The 22,803-nt window shown below is 41.4% G+C and overlaps 1 protein-coding gene across 5 annotated transcripts in view; it reads right to left on the bottom strand.

Moving 5' to 3' along the window:
* Positions 1–22,803, bottom strand: part of SMYD3 (SET and MYND domain containing 3) — a 682,604-nt gene that overhangs the window by 319,343 nt on the left and 340,458 nt on the right. For 2 of the 5 annotated variants that reach the window (XM_053209274.1, XM_053209273.1), the window contains one exon: positions 3,695–3,787. The exons of the other annotated variants lie outside the window; for them this stretch is intronic. In XM_053209274.1, coding sequence (XP_053065249.1) covers positions 3,695–3,787 — 93 coding nt within the window. The remainder of the gene's footprint in view (positions 1–3,694; positions 3,788–22,803) is intronic. 5 annotated transcript variants of the gene reach the window in all.

Here is a 22,803-nt window from a genome sequence, read left to right on the forward strand (position 1 = left end):
ATCCTATTAAACGTTAATGAAGTATCTCCAGTTGCCAAGTAATTTTTAAAAATGTACCAACTCATCAAAGAAAACAATCACATACTTAACAAAAGGGCATGTCAGTTAACTTGTGGCTGAATATGTTCATTGAACTCTGGGTGGTTATTCCGGTCAGCCCACGTTTATTACATGGCTGCAGCTCAGAAACCAAATGCAAGATGGCAGCACGGGTGGTGAGTAGGCCAAACCCAGCTGATGCCCTAAAAGGAAACCAGGGAAATGTACCCCCACTGTTCAGGACTATTTCCGTATCTGTACTAGAAAACACAATGCAGGGGTGCCTGGGTGGCTCAGTCAGTTAAATGTCTGACTCTTGATCTCGGCTCAGGTCAGGAGCTCAGGATTCATGAGTTCAAGCCCTGCATCAGGCTCTGTGCTGGCAGCATGGAGCCTGCTTAGGAATCTGTCTCTCTCTCCATCTCTCTGCCCCTTACCCCCTCTTTCTCCCAAAATAGATAAATGAACTTTAAAAAATAAAAAATAAAAAACACAGGGTGCCTGGGTGGCTCAGTCAGTGAAGTGTCCGACTTCGGCTCAGGTCATGATCTCATGGTTCCTGAGTTTGAGCCCCGCGTTGGGCTCTGTGCTGACAGCTCAGAGCCTGGAGTCTGCTTTGGATTCTGTGTCTCCCTCACTCTCTGCCCCTCCCCCACTCATGCTCTGTCTCTCTCTCAAAAATAAACAAATATTTTTTTAATTAAAAAAATAAATAAAAATAAAAAACACAATGCAAAGCACAGCAATGACCAACTTCAGGCAAATCCTGTGGTTCCCAAAAGAGGCATAATTTAAACCTACAGACCATGGAATTTATTCACAGAAGTTTCTGACGTGAGAAAACACACTCTTTTTTTTGTCTTTTATTTTGATTTTCAGGGAACACTATATCTTTAATATTCAGTGAAGTACTGTTAAAGAGAAAGATTAAAGGGGAGACAAGATTCTGTCCTTTACAGTGAATTCTCCTCCTTTCCTACCCTGTTCACTCACCAAACACTGAATAGCTTCAGTCAACTGTAGAGTTCAAAACCACCGAAATCCAGAATTTTAAAGGGTCAGAACAACCGTCAGATGATAACTGGAGCTGAGTATGTTCAAAGCAATCCAGGAGGAAAGAGAACCTTGTGGTGCAGGCATCTGAGGGCCCAGGGGAAGAAAATCCACTGTATGCGACAGGCCAGACCATCCTGTGTTGTAAACTTAACGCATCTGCTAATGGCGGGAGTTCTTGGTTGGCTTCCTTCTGTTTTTGTTCCTAGTCAAACTGAGGCCATTGGGATTGTCTTCCATGCTTTCATTGTTTTATACAGGTAGGATATTAAGTCCAAAGACCTAATAAAACCAACACACAAAAATGTATGCTGTCTTGGGGCACCTGACTGGTTCAGTCAGTGGAGCATCTGACTCTTGGTCTCAGGGTCGTGACTTCGAGCCGTATGTTGGGTGCAGAGATGACTTAAAAAAAAAACAACAACAAAACTCTTTAAAAATGCATGGCTAGCAAATTGTTCCCAGTTTGTTTTCTCCTGAGATGTAGGATGTTATATAGGAACTGTCACAGCCATACATCTCCAGCACCAAAGGTTGGAGCTAATTCTCCATCTGGTACCATCAGCTTTTCTTCCTATCAGTGCCTCACACCTATCAGGTCATCGCCATCCCTGTCACTGTCCTCGGTCACTGTGTTCATCTATAAATACGTTACATCTTCTTTATTTTTCAATCTCTCCGCTCAAAATCCTTTTCAGAATAAAATTTTTATTTGTATATACCTCACTGCTTAATACCACACCTTGTGCATAACAGTCAAGAAATATTTGTTGAATTAGTGATAAATTCCTCTACTATCATGATGAAAGCAGCACTCAGTTTCAGTAAGTGAAAAACAATCTCTTTCTAAGGTATTTACCTCTATTCTGGTCTTAGTACTGTTACAAACTGGCTACTGATTTGGGGCAAGTCACCAACTTCTCCAGGTTTCGGTTTCCTTATCTGTTAAATGTGAAGTTCGCCAAGGTGACTTTTAGAAAACTTCTTTCTGCAATGAGAGTCCGTAACTACATGTATGGTTTTTTTTAAAAAAAAGGATACATCAACTGAATTCAGTGTCTAAAATTATCTGAAGGTAATTAAAGAAATTGCATAATACTGAAAAATGCTGAGGGGCGCCTGAGTGGCTCAGTCAATTAAGCGTCCAACTTCCATTCAGGTCATGATCTCATGGTTCCTGGGTTCAAGCCCCGCGTCGGGCTCTGTGCTGACAGCTCGGAGCCTGGAGCCTGCTTCGGATTCTGTGTCTCCCTCTCTCTCTGCCCCTCCGCTGCTCATGCTCTGTCTTCTCTCTCAAAAATAAATAAACATTAAGAAGTGGTGACGGGGACCCCGAAAAATAGACAAATACCAGTATGTGGTCTGAAACTTAGATGACCAGAGAAAAAAAAAACAACAAAAAACAGTTCTGTGATCTGAAAGGTAGGGACTGGTACCTGGGGCTGGCTCAGCCGGAAAAGCATGTGACACTTGATACTGGGGGCCTGCAGCTTAGGGAGGACACAGGTCCCCCAGGACGGCTTTCGATCAGCAGTTCTCAGTGGGAATGTGACTGTTCCTAAAGGCAATTTTGGGAGTTGTTAGTTATCACAACGGCATTGGTCAGGCTGGAGCCAGGCACGCCGGAGAGAACAGTCTTGGGAAATAAAGCATTATTCTGCATCCTGCAAGTCTTTCAAATGTCCCAACAAGCTCTCCCATAGATGAAAAATCCATGTTTATAATTATCTAAATTTAGAACCCAGCTCCTCTTTACTTATAGACACAAAGTATTGCCTGTACATTTTAATATATATTGAATTTCCAAACTACAACTTCCTTGAATGTAAATGGAAGAAGGATTATACTTTGTTTTGTTTGGAACTATACCAAGGCTCGTTCACCGTTGTGGAAAAACATGTCACCAACTCCTGGTGTCTAAGTTACTAATATAACACACCTGTAATCAATGTACAGATGTTACCTTTACGTAATAGGGATGGAGATTACACAGTAGATGTAGATGTTACGTTCAAGGTGATCCTGTGTGCTGGTGTCTACTTAGACTTTATTTCAAAGTTTCAAATATAAAGAACGTTTGCCAATACTTGGTTGAACGTTGTCTTATTTCCTTTAACCCAAACTTCCTTATTGGAAGTAGGTTCAAACATCCGATTACTTCATTACGTTTCCTAGAACAGTCATTAGCAAGGATTTACACAAATAAGTTCAAAGTTATCTTTATTTTTTATTTACATTGCAATTTCAGCATTCTTTTAAGTTCAAAATTATGTATATATTTATATAATCTACAGATTTCCTTTCAGAAATAAAGGCGGGCATCCTAAAATATGGTGTAAAGAGGGGAAACTATCTCCTAGGGTTGGTAACCACGACGGTAGCTACATCAGAGGAAAGCGAGAGTGGATTCTGATATTCCCATAGAGAAAGGCAAAGGGCAAAACTATCAAACGGTGATGCAAGCACTGAAAGAGAAAACGCGGCCTGGTCCCAACCAGCACAGGGAAATGCTAACAGATTAGCGCAGCGCCAGGAACTGAACCGTAGCTTTCCTGCTCGTTCAGGTGCAGCCAGTCTGCATCAGAGGCCGGCCGCCTCTCACCTGCAGAAAAGGCATGAGCTCCTCTGTCAACATCCGCAGCTTACATGAGCCCAAGTATGTCCAGAAACAATGCTGTTGCGGGCCGATGATTCTCTGTCGGAAAGCATTTGACAAAAGACAGTTGGGAAATCCTCGAGCTGTAGGACAGTTCTCTATTTTCTGCTTTATTTTGTTTTTAAAGAAGTAATTTCTAACTAGTCTAATCCGTAAACTGACTGCATTGGCCAGAGACTCAGGAGAGACACGAGTCAGGAGGAGAAGAGGTAGGTAAAGTGGATGTATATACAGTGTACTGTAATTTCTATGATCAGGGTTACATTTCTTTTAATGTTTACTTTTTGAGAAAGTGAGACAGACAGAGAACAAGCGGGGAGGGTCAGAGAGCGAGGGAGACACAGAATCCGAAGCAGGCTCCAGGCTCTGAGCTGTCAGCACAGGGCACAATGCGGGGCTCGAACTCAGAGAGATCATGACCTGAGCCAAAGTCAAACACTTAGCCAACTGAGCCACCCAAGCACCCCAAATGAGCATTACAACTTATTAGTATTAGTATTAAGTATTGATTTTTTTATTATTACCAAGTTGCACTATACATGGCAAGGGCAGAAATGTAGACACAAAGCAAAACCCTATTTGGTAGCATTAATAATATTAATAATCAAATACCTTCAACTCTTTGCTCAAATGTCATTTCAGGGAGACCTAAGGTGACTCGCTATTTAAAACTACAATCTAGGGGCACCTGGGTGGCTCAGCTGGTTAAACATCTGACTTCAGCTCAGGTCGTGATATCACAGTTTGTGAGTTCGAGCCCCACATCAGGCTCTGTGCTGTTGGCACAGAGCCCGCTTCAGGTCCTGTTTCCCTCTCTCTCTGTCCCTCCCCCACTTACGCGCACATGCACATTTTCTCTCTCTCTCTCTCTCTCTCAAAATAAACATACAAAAAAAATAAAACTTCAATCTATTGCAGAATCCTTCACTCCTTAACCCCTATAATGATGCTCAATTTCGTCCCACAGATCTGATCAATTTCTACCATGCTACATAATTTACTTTATTTATTACGGTTGTTGCTGCCTTGTTACTAGAATATAAGCTCCATGAGGGGAGGAACCTTTGCCTGTTTTGTTCACCTTATGTCCAAGAACAGCGCCTGGAGCATGGTTGGTATCCAATACATATCTGTGGAATGAAAAACATCACCTGCCATTTACTGAGTGCTTTCTATGTGTTGGACACATTAAGTGCTTTACACAGAGGAATCTTATTTAATCCTTACTTAAAAAAAAAGATAAGTGAATTGGAATTTAGAGGAATGGAGAAAGTTGTTCAATATGGTACAGCCAATGGAGCCAGTACTGAAGTCAAGGCCAGGTAGTCTGACGTGAAATCCTATCTTACAATCAACCAAATGGATGTTAGTAGAGCTCAGACAGTGTCCTTCTCCCCTCAGGAGATGAAAGAGGTCTCTGAATTAGTAAAGGCCTCAATGTCTATCCCATGTTCATTCACCGAGGCCCCCGGCAAAACACACAACATGAATAACAGCATCTTAATTTATCGGGATTTCTAAATACCTCAATTTGGGGGTCATGAAAGGTTTCGTAGGTAACTGCTGACGTAACACCTTTAAAACAAAGAAAGACCTGCACCTAAACATTCCCGGAGACAAAAGAAAATTCATTCACCATGCAGTAAAAATGGAAATGAGGAACGGAGCAGAGCTCGGTTGATCTTGACATCCCAAATTGACATTTTATATTTTCTCATTTGGTCAAACTGTCTTTGAGGGACTCACCTTTTGACATTCAGTGCCGTTTCCCTCCAACCCCCAGCATCTCCTGCTGCACGCTCACTATTCACACTAGACCACAGGGAACAATGATGGTCTGCAGCTATAATTTTGCCATTTAATCAAAACTGAACAAAGCGCTTGTGCGCATAAGGAAAGAGAAAGGTGCCAAGGGGCTCAGTGGAGGTTACGTGAAGAGGCTGTCAGGAGAGGACTCATCTGTTCATGTAAGACGAGTCACTCCTCTGTCAGGATTGAGGAACTTCTGAACACGTTTCTTTCTCCATTTTTTAGGACCAGAAGTGGAGACAACAATTCCGCAGCACCTGTTAGCCCGCTTCATAGCCCCTGTCTCCCTCTCTCTCTTCCCCTCGCTGGTGGGGGGCACACGGTTAGTTCTCGACATGTAAATAACCATGAAGCCACAGCAGAAAATAATTCTCTAACACACCCTTCCCCAAACTGTCTCAGGTATGTTAAAACATATGGTTCTGATAAGTCAGACATACCACTGTGGCTACAGCTACTCCAATTTAAAGGCAGAGACAGTGAGAACATGAGCGGAGCCACAACTCTGGCAACAAGAGCATTTCCAGAGTAGAGGTTCTTCAGCGGCAGGCACCGTTCAGTTTTTCTAGCGCCACAGGATTCATCCAAGTTACCAATGGATGGAGTCCATCACCTGGGGAGGCTACAGTTTAGGACTAAAGCTTGAATACTTGACATACGGGCAAAATTTATCCCCAAATCCTTAGGCTTCTGGGCTCTTCCATGTACTATTTCCCAAACCCCTATATCTTCAGTGTTACGAACACCGAAGAACTTTCTCAAATGGAACTTACCATTCACATGTACTGTACCAAACTGAGGGGTGCCTGGGTGGCTCAGCTGGTCACGCGTCTGACTTTGGCTCAGGTCATGATCTCATGCTTCCTGAGTTCAAGCCCCACATCGGGCTCTGCACTGACAGTGAGAAGCCTGCTTGGGAGTCTCTCTGTCTCCTTCTCTCTCTGCCCTTCTCCCATTTGTTCTCTCTCTCTCTCAAAATAAATAAATAAACTTAAAAAAAGAAACCATGAAAAATTAGAATTACAAAACACATAATGCACAGTGACTGCATCCCATAAGAAAACCAATTGATGCTAAAGTGTACTGATCCTTACAGAGTGACTGCCCTTTTAAAATACAAAAATATATCACTCAAAAAAAAAATTACAACCTATATTTGTGATTTGAAAAGAAGTTGTAAACTTTAAGTGAGAACAGTGCATTTTTGTTTGCGAAATCCAATTTTTACTCTGCTTGGATAACAGAGAATTTTGATCTCTTCCCAATCACAAGAAGAAAAGGCTACTTGGATTAAAAGCAGTAGTTATGTGCTACTCGCTGCACTTCAGATGGCTCTGACCTTTCTGGAGGAGACCAACTTTGCATTTCCGTTTCTCCTGCCTTAACTGTTGCAATGGCCTGATAGATGGGCTCCTTCCCTCCGGTGCCTTGACTTTCTTATCTATCACTGACACTATTACCAGAATTATCTTATGTAATCATCATAATCATGATATTCTCCTGCTTACAAACTTTAAATTACTCCCTATTTACTACAGAATAAAGTCCAATTTACATACCAGAACGTTCGAGAAAACCCACAAAGCCTGCCTCATCTTTCCAATCCCTCGTCTCACGACAAAGTTCCACATACCCAGGCTCCAAAGACCAGGAATAACCAAGTCCTCTCTACGGGTCTAGGACTTCACTCACATGGCTCCCCCAGTCTCTCCACTTATCTGCCACTGACGTGTAAAGTCAACCTTACTGCACACATAACCTATTTTTTTCATGAAGACATCCTCAATACTCATACTCAATTGTTCCTTTCTTTGCATGTCCAGCACACACGGGTTTTGTCTCCAGAATGATGCTGATTTTATTATGATCAGTATTATAGGTGGTTCTTGGCACTGTCCTTTTTCCTGCGACTATATGAGATCAAAGACCCTACCTTGTTTAACTCCAGATGACCGGAAGTACCTAACAAAGACCTCCGTACATGATGGGTTCACAGTGAAAGTGTGCCAAATCAAAGAACGAATGAATCATGCAATCAACCGTTCAATCTGTAAGAAGGGGAAAAGGCAAAGCTTTGAGTCAAAGACAGGGTTTTGAGCACCTGCACCTAACATATGTCATCACCACCATGGGTTTTTCAGGATACAAGACAAACATACCAAAACTGTGGCGGGAGGGGGGGGAGGGGGCTAAGCATGTGCACACAGACATATATATACAAAAACACATGGACACCCCAAATCTAATATTGAGTATTTATAATTGCTCAAAAAATGAAATTCGTCATTATAAATCTGACAAAATGTGAATAGAACTTGTAGGGTGAAAAGTACAAAATACTGATGAAAGAAATCATAGAAGGTCTAAGTAAATAGAGCAACGCATCATGTTCATGGATTGGAAGACTCAATATAGTAAAAACATAAACTCTCCCCAAATTAATACATAAGTTTAATGGGGGCGCCTTGGTGGCTCAGTCACTTGAGCATCTGACTCTTGATTTTGGCTCAGATCATGGTCCCAGGGTTGTGAGATGGAGCCCCGCACTAGGCTCTGCAGTGAGCGTGGACCCTGCTTGGGATTTTCTCTTTCGCTGTTTCTTTTTTTATTTTATGTATTCATTATATTTTTAATGTTTATTTTTGAGAGACAGAGAGAGAGAGAGAGAGAGAGAGAGAGAGACAGAGTGTGAGCAGTAGAGGGGCAGAGAGAGAGGGAGACAGAATCCAAAGCAGGCTGCAGCCTCTGAGCTGTCAGCGCAGAACCCGATGTGGGGCTTGAACTCACAAACCGTGAGATCGTGACCCAGGCGGAAGTCAGACGCCCAACCCACTGAGCCACCCAGGCGCCCTTGTCTCTCTCTCTCTCTTTCTTTCTCTCTCTCTCTCCTCTGCCCCTCCCCCACTCGCACACACACATTCTCTAAAAATTAAAAATTAAAAAATTAAATTAAAGGGGAACCTGGGTGGCTCAGTTAGTTAAGTGTCCAACTTCGGCTCAGGTCATGATCTCAAGGTTCGTGAGTTTGAGCCCCACATCGGGCTTTCTGCTGTCAGTGCAGAGCCTGCTTTGTATCCTGTCTCCCTCTCTCTCTGCCCTATCCCCCACAATCTCTCTCTCTCTCTCTCTCTCTCTCAAAAATAAGTATTTTTTAATAAATTAAAAAATTTTTAAACGTTTTATTTATTCTTGAGACAGGGAGAGACAGAGCATGAACAGGGGAGGGTCAGAGAGAGAGAGACACAGAATCTGAAACAGGCTCCAGGCTCTGAACTGTCAGCACAGAGCCCGACGTGGGGCTCAAACTCACAAACCACGAGATGATGACCTGAGCCGAAGTCGGCCGCTTAACCGACTGAGCCACCCGGGCGCCCCATTAATAAATTAAATTTAATTTTAAAGAATTAAAATATTTTTAGATACAGGTTTAATGTAATTACCATCAGAATCCCAGCCAACAATTGTTTTAGATATACACAAGATTATTCTAAAATTTATTTGACAATAAAAAGGAACCAGAATAGCGAATTGTGGAAAAAGAATAAAGGGAGAGGCATCAGTCTACTTGATTTCAAGACATTACATAGGAAGAGTGATGAAGACTGTGCGGTACGAGGACAGACACACAACAAAACAGAACGCAGAATCCAGACATAATGATAAAATCCTTGGCTCCAGGACTGGGCAAAGAGCTGGCAGGCTCAACACGAAAAGCACTGTCCAGAAAAAGAAAATATTGATGAACTGGACTTCATCAAAATCTAAAACTCCTGGTCTGCATAAGACTAGCTAAGAGGATGAAAAGGCAAATTATGGACTACAATACACCATTTGCAAACCATACACCTGATAAAGGACTAGGATCTAAGATATATAAAGAATTCTCAGCAGTTTGAACAACTCAAACAACTGATTTAAAGCATAAAAGGTAACTTTCCCAAAGCATGTCATTTAAATCAACTCCGATGGCGTGACTGAGGAAAAGGCAGAATATCATGGGCCTTGCAGTCCGAGGCTCTTGGAGCTCTTGGAAAGGACAGTTGGTCCGATTCTCACCAAGTCAGAAAAGGATGAGAATGTTTTCCCAGCAAACCTCTATACTTCAGTAAATGGAGAAGCCAAAAAGAAGGGTATTTTTTAAACCAAAATAAACCTTTTCCAAAGGCTGAATGTTATTAAGCTTGCTATCTGATGATAATATCTCATTGTCCTTTCAGTGATTTTCAATTTTTTCTTACTGGAGAATGTGTATGAAAAGGAAAGCCTGTTACAACTGCTTACCTCATCTAAACTAAACCCATGATTCTTGGTTCACATCATCACTATTGGCAGTGACTAATGAGGAGGGCTGTGGCTTTATCAGGAGAAGCAAGGAAATCTCTTTAAAAAATTAAAACCTTCTCTCTCTTTCATGAACATATTTAAAAAAAAAAACAAAGAGAATGAGAGGGAACAATAAACTCAACTGCTATCAAAATAATGCTTAAAAATGTTTCACTATCCTAATTACAGCCAAGTGAAGTTAGCAGTTGCTGCTGTAGCCATTACTGTTATAATTAAAATTATACCCTAAGTTTTCATTTTAAAGTCTACAATTAAACTACGGCCATCGATAAGCTAATGGTACTTCAAAAAGAACATACTATTTTTATGACCGGCTATTTTAAAATGCATGATATTTGGACCAAAAGAACCCATTTCCATTTACAGGCAAAGATGGCCCTGAGGAAGGGCGTAGCGAACCTTCAGATAAAATGACATTTTAATCTTCTTTACAAACCACATTTCCTACCTAGCTTCATAAGCACGTCAGCTCACTTTGTCACTTGCTGTATTACATTAAGAAAAATGTTTTTATTTTCCCATCTTTCCTTCTGGTAGTGGCATAAGACTGACATTTCAAGAGGAATAGCCTTTACTTGAAAATACTTTCTTTTAGAAGTAATAACTCCAAAGGTATATTCCAACCTAAACTCCACTCTTATTATTTTAAATTGGGGATTTTCATGTAAAACATTTCATAAACATATATGTATTCACCTCAGCTAGATCATTTATGTAATTTATACATAATCTAGATAATTTATAAATTTTGTAAGCCAACTTTAAATTACACATCAATAACATAATTTTCATAACATAAATTAACACATACTATTTATACGCCCCTCCCAGATCCACTAACATGCTTCGGGATCCATTAACCCTTTGAAATTACATGCAAATTATGTATGGGTGTGTATACGTGCTTAGCTTTTAACAGTTTCTCAAAAGTATCTATGAGCCCAAAAAGATAAGAACCACTGGCTTTTTCCCCAATGGCCATTATATTATTTACCTATGTAAGTAGCAATCTGAAAAGGAGACATAATGTCTAACTTTTCAAGGGCTTAGGTAACTCTGTAGCTTTCCATTCATCCTTTGCAACTGAAATGGGTTTACCAGACATTCTTTTTTCCCCACTCCTTTTTATGGACTCATTTTTAATTTCCATTCAAGCACCAAATAACAAAGGATGCTTGTTTGCATGTTAATCCAATCTAAAGATTATATCCCCTAGAAAATGTTCAGTCAAACCACACACACACACACACACACACACACACACACACACGCACGCACAAAAGCGGGCATATCTGCCAGAGGGGCTGCTGTCTGGTCCCCTGGTTAGTGTTCAAGTGGGCAGGAAGAGCTAGAGAGGTAAGAGAGCTTCTCTGACTTAAAACTGTATCAGTATTTCAGTGCACAGAAACTACTAGGGTTTAGAACTCTAACATGCTCATACAAATTCAAAAAAGCAAATCTTCTGCCTTGATAGGCTGAAGAGCTACAGTGGTTCAGTGGGCTTTTCAATCCGAACCTGTTTAACAAGGTCCGTCTACACTGCTCCTCTGTATGCAATTCAGAGTGGGGCCTTCATCCCATTCATTCTTCAGTATCTAGTATCAGACATATTAGTTCTAATAGCTTTGATTAATTAATACTGTATGACCTGATTAAATTCTATAATTTGAACTGTCAAAAGAGATCCTAATCTGTATAGCTTTAGTGTGCTCTAAAATGATGGAGGGTCATAAATAAAACAAGCCATCTTAGGGACATGTGGCAAAATCTTCCAGAGAACCATCATTTTCAGTCACATTCCTTAAGTCATTTCATAACAAATCATTGCTAATAAACACAGGACTAATTGGGCAAAGAACATAAACTTGCTTGAAATATAGAGAGAGTGATTCCAGTATCAATCATCCTAAAGCTTCTTAATTAAAATGAATGTGGCAATCGTCACCAAATATATAGAGAGATATAGAAACAGATCCTGAATCAGAATAGGAATACAGTTGAAATTCTTTGCATGTTGAAGCCAAAATGAAATTTAAAAATTGGTTTTTTAACGTTTAGTTATTTTTGAGAGAGAGGGACAGAGACAGAGAGAGACAGAGACAGAGCGTGAGAGGGGAGGAGCAGACAGAGAGGGAGACACAGAACCCGACACAAGGCCTGAACTCATGAGACGTGAGATCGAGACCTGGGCCGACCGACGGAGCCATGCAGGTGCCCCCAAGCCAAAGTGAAATTTCAAATAAAAGAGAAGCATATAAGGTCATACAAACAGAAGAAATTTCTAGGGGTCATCTACTCGTCACTCGAAGTAAGTGTCTTAAAGGCCTCTAGGATTGTAAAACGCGTTATTAGGTGCAAAGCTTTCCAAAATCATCCTCTGTTCCATGCAAACAGGGAAGAAAATTGGGAAAAGAAGAGGGTCTTCAAGTCTGCAAGTATCCACTGAAAACAGCACTTGGGTGAGTCACGTCAGAGGCGCAGGTCCTGGTTTCTTGATCACCTACTTGCTCTGAAATCCTCTCAGACATGTGAGGAGCTGCACATGTTCCCAAACAACCAGGGCAACAGTCCCAACAGACCGGGTACGGTTACCATCCACATATGGAAGCTTAAGACTCAGGCCAAGTCTTATGAATATGTAGCTGTTCTTGATCTACATGTAGTTTCTATCCTGCAATAGCGTAAAAACTAGCCAAGCCATCCAGGTGAGAAGTGGATCAGATATCAGTTTGATAGTCATTGTTCATCATCAATTCCAAAAGCATAGGTTCCTCATGCTCAGATCTGAACATTGAAAGAAAGGCACACACTTTAGACACCGTGGGGCAGAGCCCAGAGACAGTCCAGAAGAATGAATCTCGCGTCGTCTCCATTCCGGCTTTGAGATAGTATCTTCATTATTTTTGGACACTTTAAAGAGAGGACACAGTGGCTCTGCAATGGTGCTAAATAAATACATAAATACAAAAGTGGCAAAGAAAAGGAGGCATGCAAGCAGGGTCTTCAAAGTACCTGGGGGTTGAAGGGAAGAGACAGGAAGGAGGCTGGGATAGAGAACTCGAGCTCTGCAGATCAGATAGAATGAACATAACAACCGGTGGGCAATTTTAAGATAAGGAATTTAGTTTATTGAATGAATGAGTTAACGAACGAATGAGCCAACAGAGGAACCAGTGAACAAATACACAAATAAGTAAGTGAAGAGTGAGCCTGTAAAGAACAAGGTAGACGAAAGGTAGGTTGGAACAAAGATGCAGATAGGTCTAGTTCCAAGCAATGAGTCTGAATCCATCCTAAAGGACAGGATGAGAAAGGCACACCTTACAGTTGTAGAGTACACAGTCTAACCAACTGTACACACAGACTTGCCTAAAAGCGGTGAGCGTTCATTGAAAGTCTTTGTAACTAGGAAATAGGTGCTTGAGGAAGATTAACCAAGAAGCAGTAGGTGAAATGTAAGCCACAGAAGCCTTCTATAGAACACAGGAAATTATAGCTAAGCTACAAGCTATCCAGGAACCACAAGCTAAAACAACTGTTCTGACTACAGAAGACCAATGTCAGGGGGCACCTGGGTGGCTCAGTCGGTTGAGCGTCCGACTTCAGCTCGGGTCATGATCTCTCAGTCTGTGAGTTCGAGCCCCACGTTGGGTTCTGTGCTGACAGCTCAGAGCCTGGAGCCTGCTTTGGATTCTGTCTCTGTCTCTCTCTCTCTCTCTCTGCCCCTCCCCACTCATACTCTACCTCTCTCTCAAAAATAAATAAACATTTAAAAAATTAAAAAAAAAAGATGACCAATGTCAGATATGCACATAATAACTGAAATTTTGGAATTAATGATCTTTTTAAGAACTGAGATATAATTCGCATACCAAAACATCTATGCTTTTATAATATATAATTCAGTGGTTCTTAGTATATTCACAAAGCAGTACAAATATCGCCACTAATTCCAGAACACTCCATCACCCCCATCAAAAAAGACCACGTACCTATCAGCTCTCACTCCCCACACTCCCTCCCTCCATCCCATGAAATTAACATACTTTAATCTTAATATGGATTTCTGTTTTTCTAGATCTCCCCAAAGTGCATATATGGAGATTTGCACACAGCATAGTCTCAGTAGAAGATAAATGATTATTTACTGAAAACACACACACACACACACACTCAACTGCAACAACAAAAAAATAATAAACTTCCAAACTCAGGAAGTATAAAAGAAGACAATTTTCTTTTCTACCTACTTGATGTGGCATTTTCATTCTCCCTTGGTAAGGAGCAATTTTCAAGGTTCATTAAGTTTTTGAAAGTATCACCTAGTTTTTCAATTGCAAAAGTTTGAGGGTTTTTCCTCCCCTTTGGATATCATAACAACTTAAATATAGTGGCCAGACCCAAAGATGGTTAAAGTAGATGGTGCACGACTAATCACCCACTTTAGCACCGACAGCCTTAGATCATAATCGATTTGCTCTCAAGCCACAGAGTGGAACTGTCCAGAGATACACAGGTATTTCTCTGCAGGTCCCCACATGGAAGCAGCAGCTTGTAAGGTTCAGTTGACTTCTTTTCTGTTTTAATTTCAATTAAGAACTTACCACCATTAGATTCTGTATATAACTCTACCATAGGGTTTGGGATTCTTCTTTGGCATTTGACAGCACATTTTATTTTTAATTTTTGTTTAATGTTGATTTATTCTTGAGAGACAGAGACAGAGACAGAATGCGAGCAGGGTAGGGGCAGAGAGAGAGGGAGACACAGACTCTGAAGCAGGCTTCAGGCTCCAAGCTGTCAGCCCAGAGCCAGATGTGGGGCTTGAACTCACGAACCACAAGATCATGACCTGAGCCGAAGTCAGACACTCAACCGACTGAGCCCTGGAGCCTGCTTCAGATTCTGTGTGTGTGTGTGTGTGTGTGTGTGTGTGTGCGCCCCCCTCCTTTGCTCATGCGCGTTTTCGCTCTCAAAAATAAACATTAAAATTTTTTTTTAAAAAAAGCAAATTTCCACATTTCTCTGAGATTATTACTGCTCTGAACTTTAGAAGAAATCTCATTTGGATTTATAGGCCTCTCTACCCCGACACACACATGCTTTCTTTTTCTCCCCGTATTCTTCTAAAAATGCAAAATACCTTTGTTAAAAAAGAAGCTATTCCTCAAGTTAATGAGATCATTCTGAACAAAAATGACTGCGACTCTTATTTTCCCCTTTCTATGAATACGACCCAAGAGACTACATTTACAAATAGGACAGATGTGGTACATGGCCCTCATCTCTCACACCCCTCACCCCTCAGCACGCATTCAGAGGACCAAAACAGTCACACTCCACCTACAAAGGACATCGGTATGAACACAGCTGTTTTAATGATATTTGGCTTCTGGGACATAAAAACAAAGAAACCAACCCCAAATTAAAAAAATATAAAGAATATGTTTAGGCCAGTTCACCTTTTCCTATCAACTATTTTATTTATTTATTTTTTTAACGTTTATTTATTTTTGAGACAGAGAGAGACAGAGCATGAATGGGGGAGGGTCAGAGAGAGAGGGAGACAGAATCCGAAACAGGCTCCAGGCTTTGAGCAGTCGGCACAAGCCCGATGCGGGGCTCGAACTCACGGACCGCGAGATCGTGACCTGAGCCGAAGTCGGACACTTAACCGACTGCGCCACCCAGGCACCCCTCCTATCAACTATTTTAAAAAAAGCTTTTCTTTTTTAAAAGTTTAAATGCCTAAATTTCTTTGAACTGCTCTCCACAGACAAGTACAGGTGAAAACTCTTTTCTGAAGCATTCAGGCCTCTCAAGTTTGCTGGGCACACAATCCCTTTTGTGTCTCCCCTAGGCAACCGAGGACCTGGCAGGGTGGGCAGACAAGGACCCAGGATGGGGGCCTTTACAGGCACCGCAGTCACCAAGCCCCAGCCTGAGCCCTTGCAGATGCAGCTTCCTCTTCCTCCCTCCCAATGCCTGCTCACCCTGAGGGGATGTGCCATCAATAATTCAGGATCAGCTGAAGGAGCAGGCTCTGATCAATACAGAAAATGGCAAAACTGACAGCAGGTTCCAGAGGACTGACTGGGTGTTATATTCATATCTGACTTAACTACCTCAGAAAACTTAATTTTTCATAGACCAAACACCTAAAATTAACCTTTTAACCTCAGGTTTATAAAGGATCTTTCCCAAAAGAACAAAAAGTATTTAAGAAGCACTTTTAATAAAAGCAGGAGGCTAAAATGAGTATTTTAGTACCTAGGAGATTCACTACGATCGCACAGAAAAACAGAATTAGAACTTAGTTTACCTCCCACCTACCTAAAAATTCTTAAATATTTTTCACACCTTTAATGATTATTCTCAAGATCGCATTATAGGGGCTTTAAAACATACTTCCATTTTTCAACTGCCGATTCCCCATATTCAAGAAAAGGAATTTCGAGTATTCTGCACCGGATTTCTCCTTTCTAGCATTTCCCCTTGTCCATAAAGAACGAAACAAGCAAACTGCATCAGAGTCGCTGATTATGAAACATATTTGTTAAACAAAAATGATAAATTCTGATTTTCTGATTACCTATCTATGTCTTTAAATTCAAAATTCTTGTTAGGTGTTGATGTTGCATAGAAAATCTGAAATGGCTAACAATGGTGAGTTGTAGAAGACCTTCATGATAGGTTTATTTCCCCAGTTCTGTTTTATTCAAGCTGATGTTCCACGGAATTTGAATTTTTCCGCATACCCTGAGGGGTGAAGCAGCCAAGAATCTTGCTAGAAAGTAAGGAGTGGCTGATCAAGGCTTTTAGGACAATCCTCATAAAGATAGGGGAGAGTCAGCTTTAATTCTTTGTTCAGTGAAGTACCTCTCCCCCTCATTAAGCCCTGAGACCCTTTCCATTACTTACTGGTTGATCAGAAGACAAATAAACATAAGAATGGATAAATCATTCTTTAATTACATACAAATAATATCTAAAGCCAACATCTCTTTGAAACGGAAGAACGAAGAATGCACGTACATACAAAATAGGAAGACATGCCAGCCATGGCCAATGAGGCACAAATATGGGATTCTTCCTGAAATGCTTGCAAGCATTACCCAGGGTGGGCTCTGGAGACTGGGAGCAGGGGATTCAACTTCAGCTCCACTGCTCTGACATGTATCATTCTGGGAAAGAAACTTTGCTCTTAGCCTCAGTTTCCCCATCTGGAAAATTATTAAAGGCACTCATCTTGTCCAACTGTTCTGTGAGACCAAGGAAGAATGTAGCTCATGCAAAAGACTTAACACATTGTCTAGCAGACAATGCATCTCAATAAATGGTATTTGTCCTTATGAGTGCTAGTGCTGGGAGCAGCTGCTCAGCAGAGAACTGAGTGGTGATGACCAGAATCCATGCACGCCCATCACCTTCACCGAACAGATGTTCCACGGAGGGTCATTTCCCTGTTAACCAAAGCTTATGCTTTTAAGCATCTTTTTTTTTTTTTATTCCAACCACTTGGAAGAAAATGCTTTTTAAATTCACATCATGGTGCCTGGTTTAACAGGGTGGAGAGCCCTTCCTTGGTAATTCAGCGCCATGTTTAAGACCAACAGTTACTGTCCTGTGTCACTTATGACAGTATAGAGGGGCTTCCAGGGTCCACGTGAGAAGCCTTCAGGTGGCCCATCCATTCAACTGCCGGGCTCATCCTGAAGCTGGTGACTTTTCTGGAAAACGAAATCTTGAACCTTTGTTTGGGAGAAAAACTAAATTCTCCCAGGGTCACAAGTAGCTAATACGCCAGGGAACAGTCACTTGAACCCCAGGGTGTCTGGCTTGGGAATCAGTGCTCCTCCCACATTCCACACTGTCCTCAGGCTACAGCACTGGGAACTCTGCAAAGAGCTATCCGGATTTAAATTCCACTTGACTAAATGTTTGACAAGGTCACAGGACACAGCTACAAGAAAAAAAAAAGCTATATTAAAATGAAGACAAATGATCATTCCTCCAATTTTGTCTTCTTTGGGTTGATATTCAAAGGAATTTGAATTTCTTATGCATACCTTGACTGGAGGGGGGAATGTGATATACCACATAAACACATGGTTTTTCATGGTTATATAATGGCCCTCCATTAAGCGTCCGGAAAGCCTGCTGTCTATTGGAGAGAAGCTGAGCAGGTGGGACATTTCTGTACTTCCTCGCTGTCGCTGTCTGTCCTCAGTCCTCCTTCACAGTTGTGGTGGCTAAGAGCAGCACAATGGCTTATGCTTATCAAACACGTCCAGCAAGCCAGGAACTGTGATGAGTCCTCTACACTGCCTTCCTGAATGTCCTCAGAATTTACGAAGCAAACGATTAACATGCCAATATAAATACATGCTTTTAGAAATCCTCATTTAAATTTACTAAACCATCCAGAATTTCTGAACCAATGTAAGAATACTGAAAATCTACATTTATGATTAGTAGTTTTATCTCCTGGATTCAAAGGCAAAGAATACCCTACCAGTTCCTGTTTAAATCCTGGTTACTGAGCTGTGCATCCCGTAGAGGCACCACTCAGAGTGACACACGCAGTAGAGGACTTATTTGGGAACAAAGTCAAGTTTCTTGTAAAGAAGAAAAATTACACTTATGTCTGTTTTTTTTTCTCTTTTTCGAAGTTTTCTTTTTAAATTACTCTCTCATTATGAATTTACCTTTAAGCAAGAAAGAAATGCTTAAAGTCAGTAGTCGCCAATGACCAGACACAGCCACCATGAAATCTAAGCGCAACGGTATTCTTCTTCCTTCTTGCCTTAAGACCCAGAAGGACAGGGCTCGCTCTCTTAATACTAAAACTGATTTTACTCCACCTTCCATCAGTGCTGGCAGGCCCAGGTCTTAGTGGGCAAGCAGGAGAAGCCTGTTCTCAGAAGACAGTCTTGTAAGTATACTGTTCTTTTCTGAACATCTACAAACGCAAACTGGTCAGAACATCAGAGTGAACTGAAAGCAAAGACCAAGGACGGGGCTTAAAGACTGTAGTTCTAACCTTTGGGAGCTTCTCATGGAGACAAACACAAGGACAGGAAGTTCCGTACAAGTCACACTGTTTGCACCCAGTCTCTGGTAGTTGAGGGAGACCCAGCGGAAACCTTTGAGAAGAAACCACTGCCCTCACAAAGTCCAAGAAAGTCTTGCTACCATGTGTTAGCAGGGCAAGAAGTCAGCCTGGACCGTAGTGTGCTTTTTAAAGGAAATATAACTGTGGTACATTTAATACACACACACACACACACACACACACACACACACACACACCCTTAACCAGACTGACAGTGTAGAGGGACTTGGGACCTACTTAAATAATAGGGACCGTTTCTAAGTCACATATTATTGCATGAAATATATCCTCCTAAAAGGCTTAAAAATAGTTGCCTTCCTAAGCATGTTTAAATGGTCTAATCAGTCTTGGTTATATAATGACACTCCAAGTAAGATTCCCTTTATATTTTCGGTGAAGAAAAAAAGCCAACACAGTCATATATGAATCATCATATAGGTCAAATTAGTAAAGTCTAAATATTCCCAAAATGTTGCATATTTCTGATTGGGACTCCATAAGAACTCCCCTGGCCACTCTACCTCTCCAATTTGCCCTGGGCCCACCCTCCCCCCGCCCCCCAGCTGATAAGTCAGTAAACATCATTTATCTACATGTCTGGAGGAACGCCCAGCTCTTCAACTCCGCAGAAGGGCACTGGATGAAGATATTGGAAATGCGATTTAATGCAGAAAAGGGAACTTTCCCAAAGCATTTACACTTTCCAGTCAGGCATTTTCTTCCTCACAGAGCGGCAGCATGGTTAACAAACTGCTTCTAGAAGCTCCTAGAAAGATTTATAACTTCAGCAGGAAAAAAAGCTGCAGATTTTCTTTTCCACCGCCTGACTGTACTTATAAGCTACTTACTGCAGCCCAGCAAGGTTCTCCCTGCCTGATCGACAGGCTCTCGGCACAGCTGACAAGTGGGGATACACCCCCCCCCCAGAGTATTACTGAGGATTTGGGAGGCTGCCACTGCTGTATCCTGGGTGCTTCCGAGGGCGGTCCTGGGGACTACACCGTTTCCCCTCAGATGCAGCAAAATTCCGAGATGCAACCAGCTTTGAAATTCTAACCGAGCACCTCTCAATTCAATTTCTTCTCTAAGTAATACTGAAGAGGAAGCAATGTATTTTTGGTAGTTGAAGCTCATTTTTATGTTTGCAATAGTGTCAGTTTGATTGACCCATTATTATTAAACGACAGTTTTTAATGAAACTCCATTTCACCGTAACATCTAAAATACTACAGCTGAAATTGATTAATTATACCCAAGAATAAAGTAATAACAGACTTCCCTATTTCAAATACATAATGGGAAGCTGTTTTATTCTTCTAATTATATAAGAATGGACAGAGTAATATGCCCTCTCTATCAACAAATTTCGAGAATCTGCTTTTATCTTTTTCTTTTCTCAAGTCAGTCATTGTTAATGGCAGGAGAATATCATGATTTAATTAGCTGACACTGGCTGGCAATCTATCCACTTGCTTTTAATTGGAACCATCGCATCGAACCATCCATAAAGGCAGGCTCTGCATAACTAATAACCTTCATAAATAAGACCTTTGGAAATCTCATGAAGATACAAAACATTTAGACTTAGTCACTATGTTCCCACTTCACTAACGACCAGGGACACGGAATGTAGCCCGCTGTCTACATACACAGCTAATTCTGAAATCATGAAGCAGGTGCCCTGGGTAGCACAAAACTGCCAAAAAGTCAACTTGGCCTCTGCTTCACGTAAGCATCACTTACTGACGTCGAGTGATTCAGAGATGAGGCTCTGTCTGTGAGTGCCATGGAAAGCACCGCAGGAGATAGTCTTTCACTAACATATCAAACATAATTAAAGGGGAATAACTGCTTCTTAAAAACAAGATTGGGGGGGGCACCTGAGGGGCTCATTCGGTTAAGCATCCAACTCTTGATTTCACAGCTCAAGTCACGATCTCACGGTTCGTGAGACTGAGCCCTGCATCGGGCTCTAAGCCTGCTGGGGATTCTCTCTCTCCACCCCCTCCTGTCTCTGCCCCTCCCCCCCTCAAAAATAAATAAACATTTTTAAAAAACACGATGGGAAATGTACTTACAACCACATGTCATTCTCAGAGCCTTAAGATAAAAATATATACTGAATCTTCCTGAAAATAGTTTGTAGTCTCTAAAACCCAGTTATTATTCTGGAAACAGGAATTAGGAAAGCATGGGTGTGTGGTGTTGTGTGAGGAAGTAGGACTCCTGAAAACTGTACAAGTCTCCTCTATTCAGAAACAAAGGCCCGTGGAACTGAAAATTGTAAAATAACTTTTAGGAAGGCTTATTCCTTCCTTACAATGTTAAGCTCCTTGGGATTAGATTTTCCTAAACAGAAATAGCAATAAAATAATTATTTAAACTATGACTCCATTCTCAATTCACAAGTCAATCTCCATCCATGCACAACTTTATAGGAACTAGACTAGTCAAAGTGGAGTTACCCTAGGCAGCTGGTTCTTTCGGCTTTAGAGGATACCGATATTATGGTGGTTTCACTGAGAAAGCGCCAGCAGCCTGGGCTCTCCAGATGCAGTGCTAATTATCAGTGTGCACACTGGAATGAACACGGGCTTGAGAATCAGATCTGAGCTTCCATCCGAGCTCCGCCACTGTACCTACAATGTGACCTTGATCAAGTTCATTACCTTTTCTGAGCTAGCAGTTCTTGTTTGTACAATGAAAGCATGATATTAACACCTAACTAGCAAGGGTGTCTTGAAAATTAGTTACAAAGTATATAAAGTGCTTAGCTGCTCAATAAATAGCAACTTTTATTCTCCTAATGATTACACATTAATTTTGGCTAATAATACTCACTGAGTTGTCAGGATCAAATTAAATAATTTCAGGCAAGTGCTTGGACAATTAAAGGCACCGTAGGCATCTCAGTTTCACTGGATCAAAGAAAACTTTTAAAGTGCACTTTATGCCCTTCATTTGTTTGGACCATCAAAGTGTGGTTATCACATAAGTACTATATTCTCTCCCAACATTCCTACCTTCAAGGAACCCACAAGCTAACACACACACAGGCTCTGGAGTTGGATGACTGGTGTTCACTTCAAGCTCGCTTACCTCCTAGCTGTGTCACCTTGAGTAAGCAGCTTAGCCTCCTGGGGGCCTTGACTTTCTCATCCAAAAAAGCAGGTGATAATAGCAGTACTCACCTCACAGGCAAGATGAGGATGAAATGACACAACTCCATGTAGATTTCTTAGCACAAGGCCTGGCACTAGTAAGCAGCCAGTGTGATGGCTGCTATCACTAATCGGTGACAAGACAAGATCATTTCTGCTGCAGAAGGAACTGAGGCTTCGGTCAAAGGGGCTTGTTGCTGCCAACCAGGAGAGGCAGGAATCCTACCCCAGGTCTGTCTGACTTCAAAGCTCATGCTCAACTCTCATGCTAGTGAACCGCTCTTAAACAGGTTCAATCTTTGTTTTTTTTTCTCCCCTCAATAACTTCTGTTTACTATTTTCCAAAAACACATATAGAGAGAAAAACATACTTTTAAAATGGTATAATGAAACAGAAGAACTCCCTAGCCCACAGGCATGGCATCTCCCACAATCAGCCCTCCCACCAGAACGGTTCCTTTGGTACAACAGATGAACCAGCACAGGCACATCATTACCCAAATCCACAGTTTATAGTGCACTCTTGATGTTGTACGTTCTGAGTTTGGGCAAATGTATACTTACACATACCCATCATTACAGTGTCACACAGAGTGTGTCCGCTGTCCTAAAAGTCCTCGATGCTA

The sequence above is a fragment of the Acinonyx jubatus genome, chromosome E4 (assembly GCF_027475565.1).
Source record: "Acinonyx jubatus isolate Ajub_Pintada_27869175 chromosome E4, VMU_Ajub_asm_v1.0, whole genome shotgun sequence".
NCBI classification, from domain to species: Eukaryota; Metazoa; Chordata; class Mammalia; order Carnivora; family Felidae; genus Acinonyx; species Acinonyx jubatus.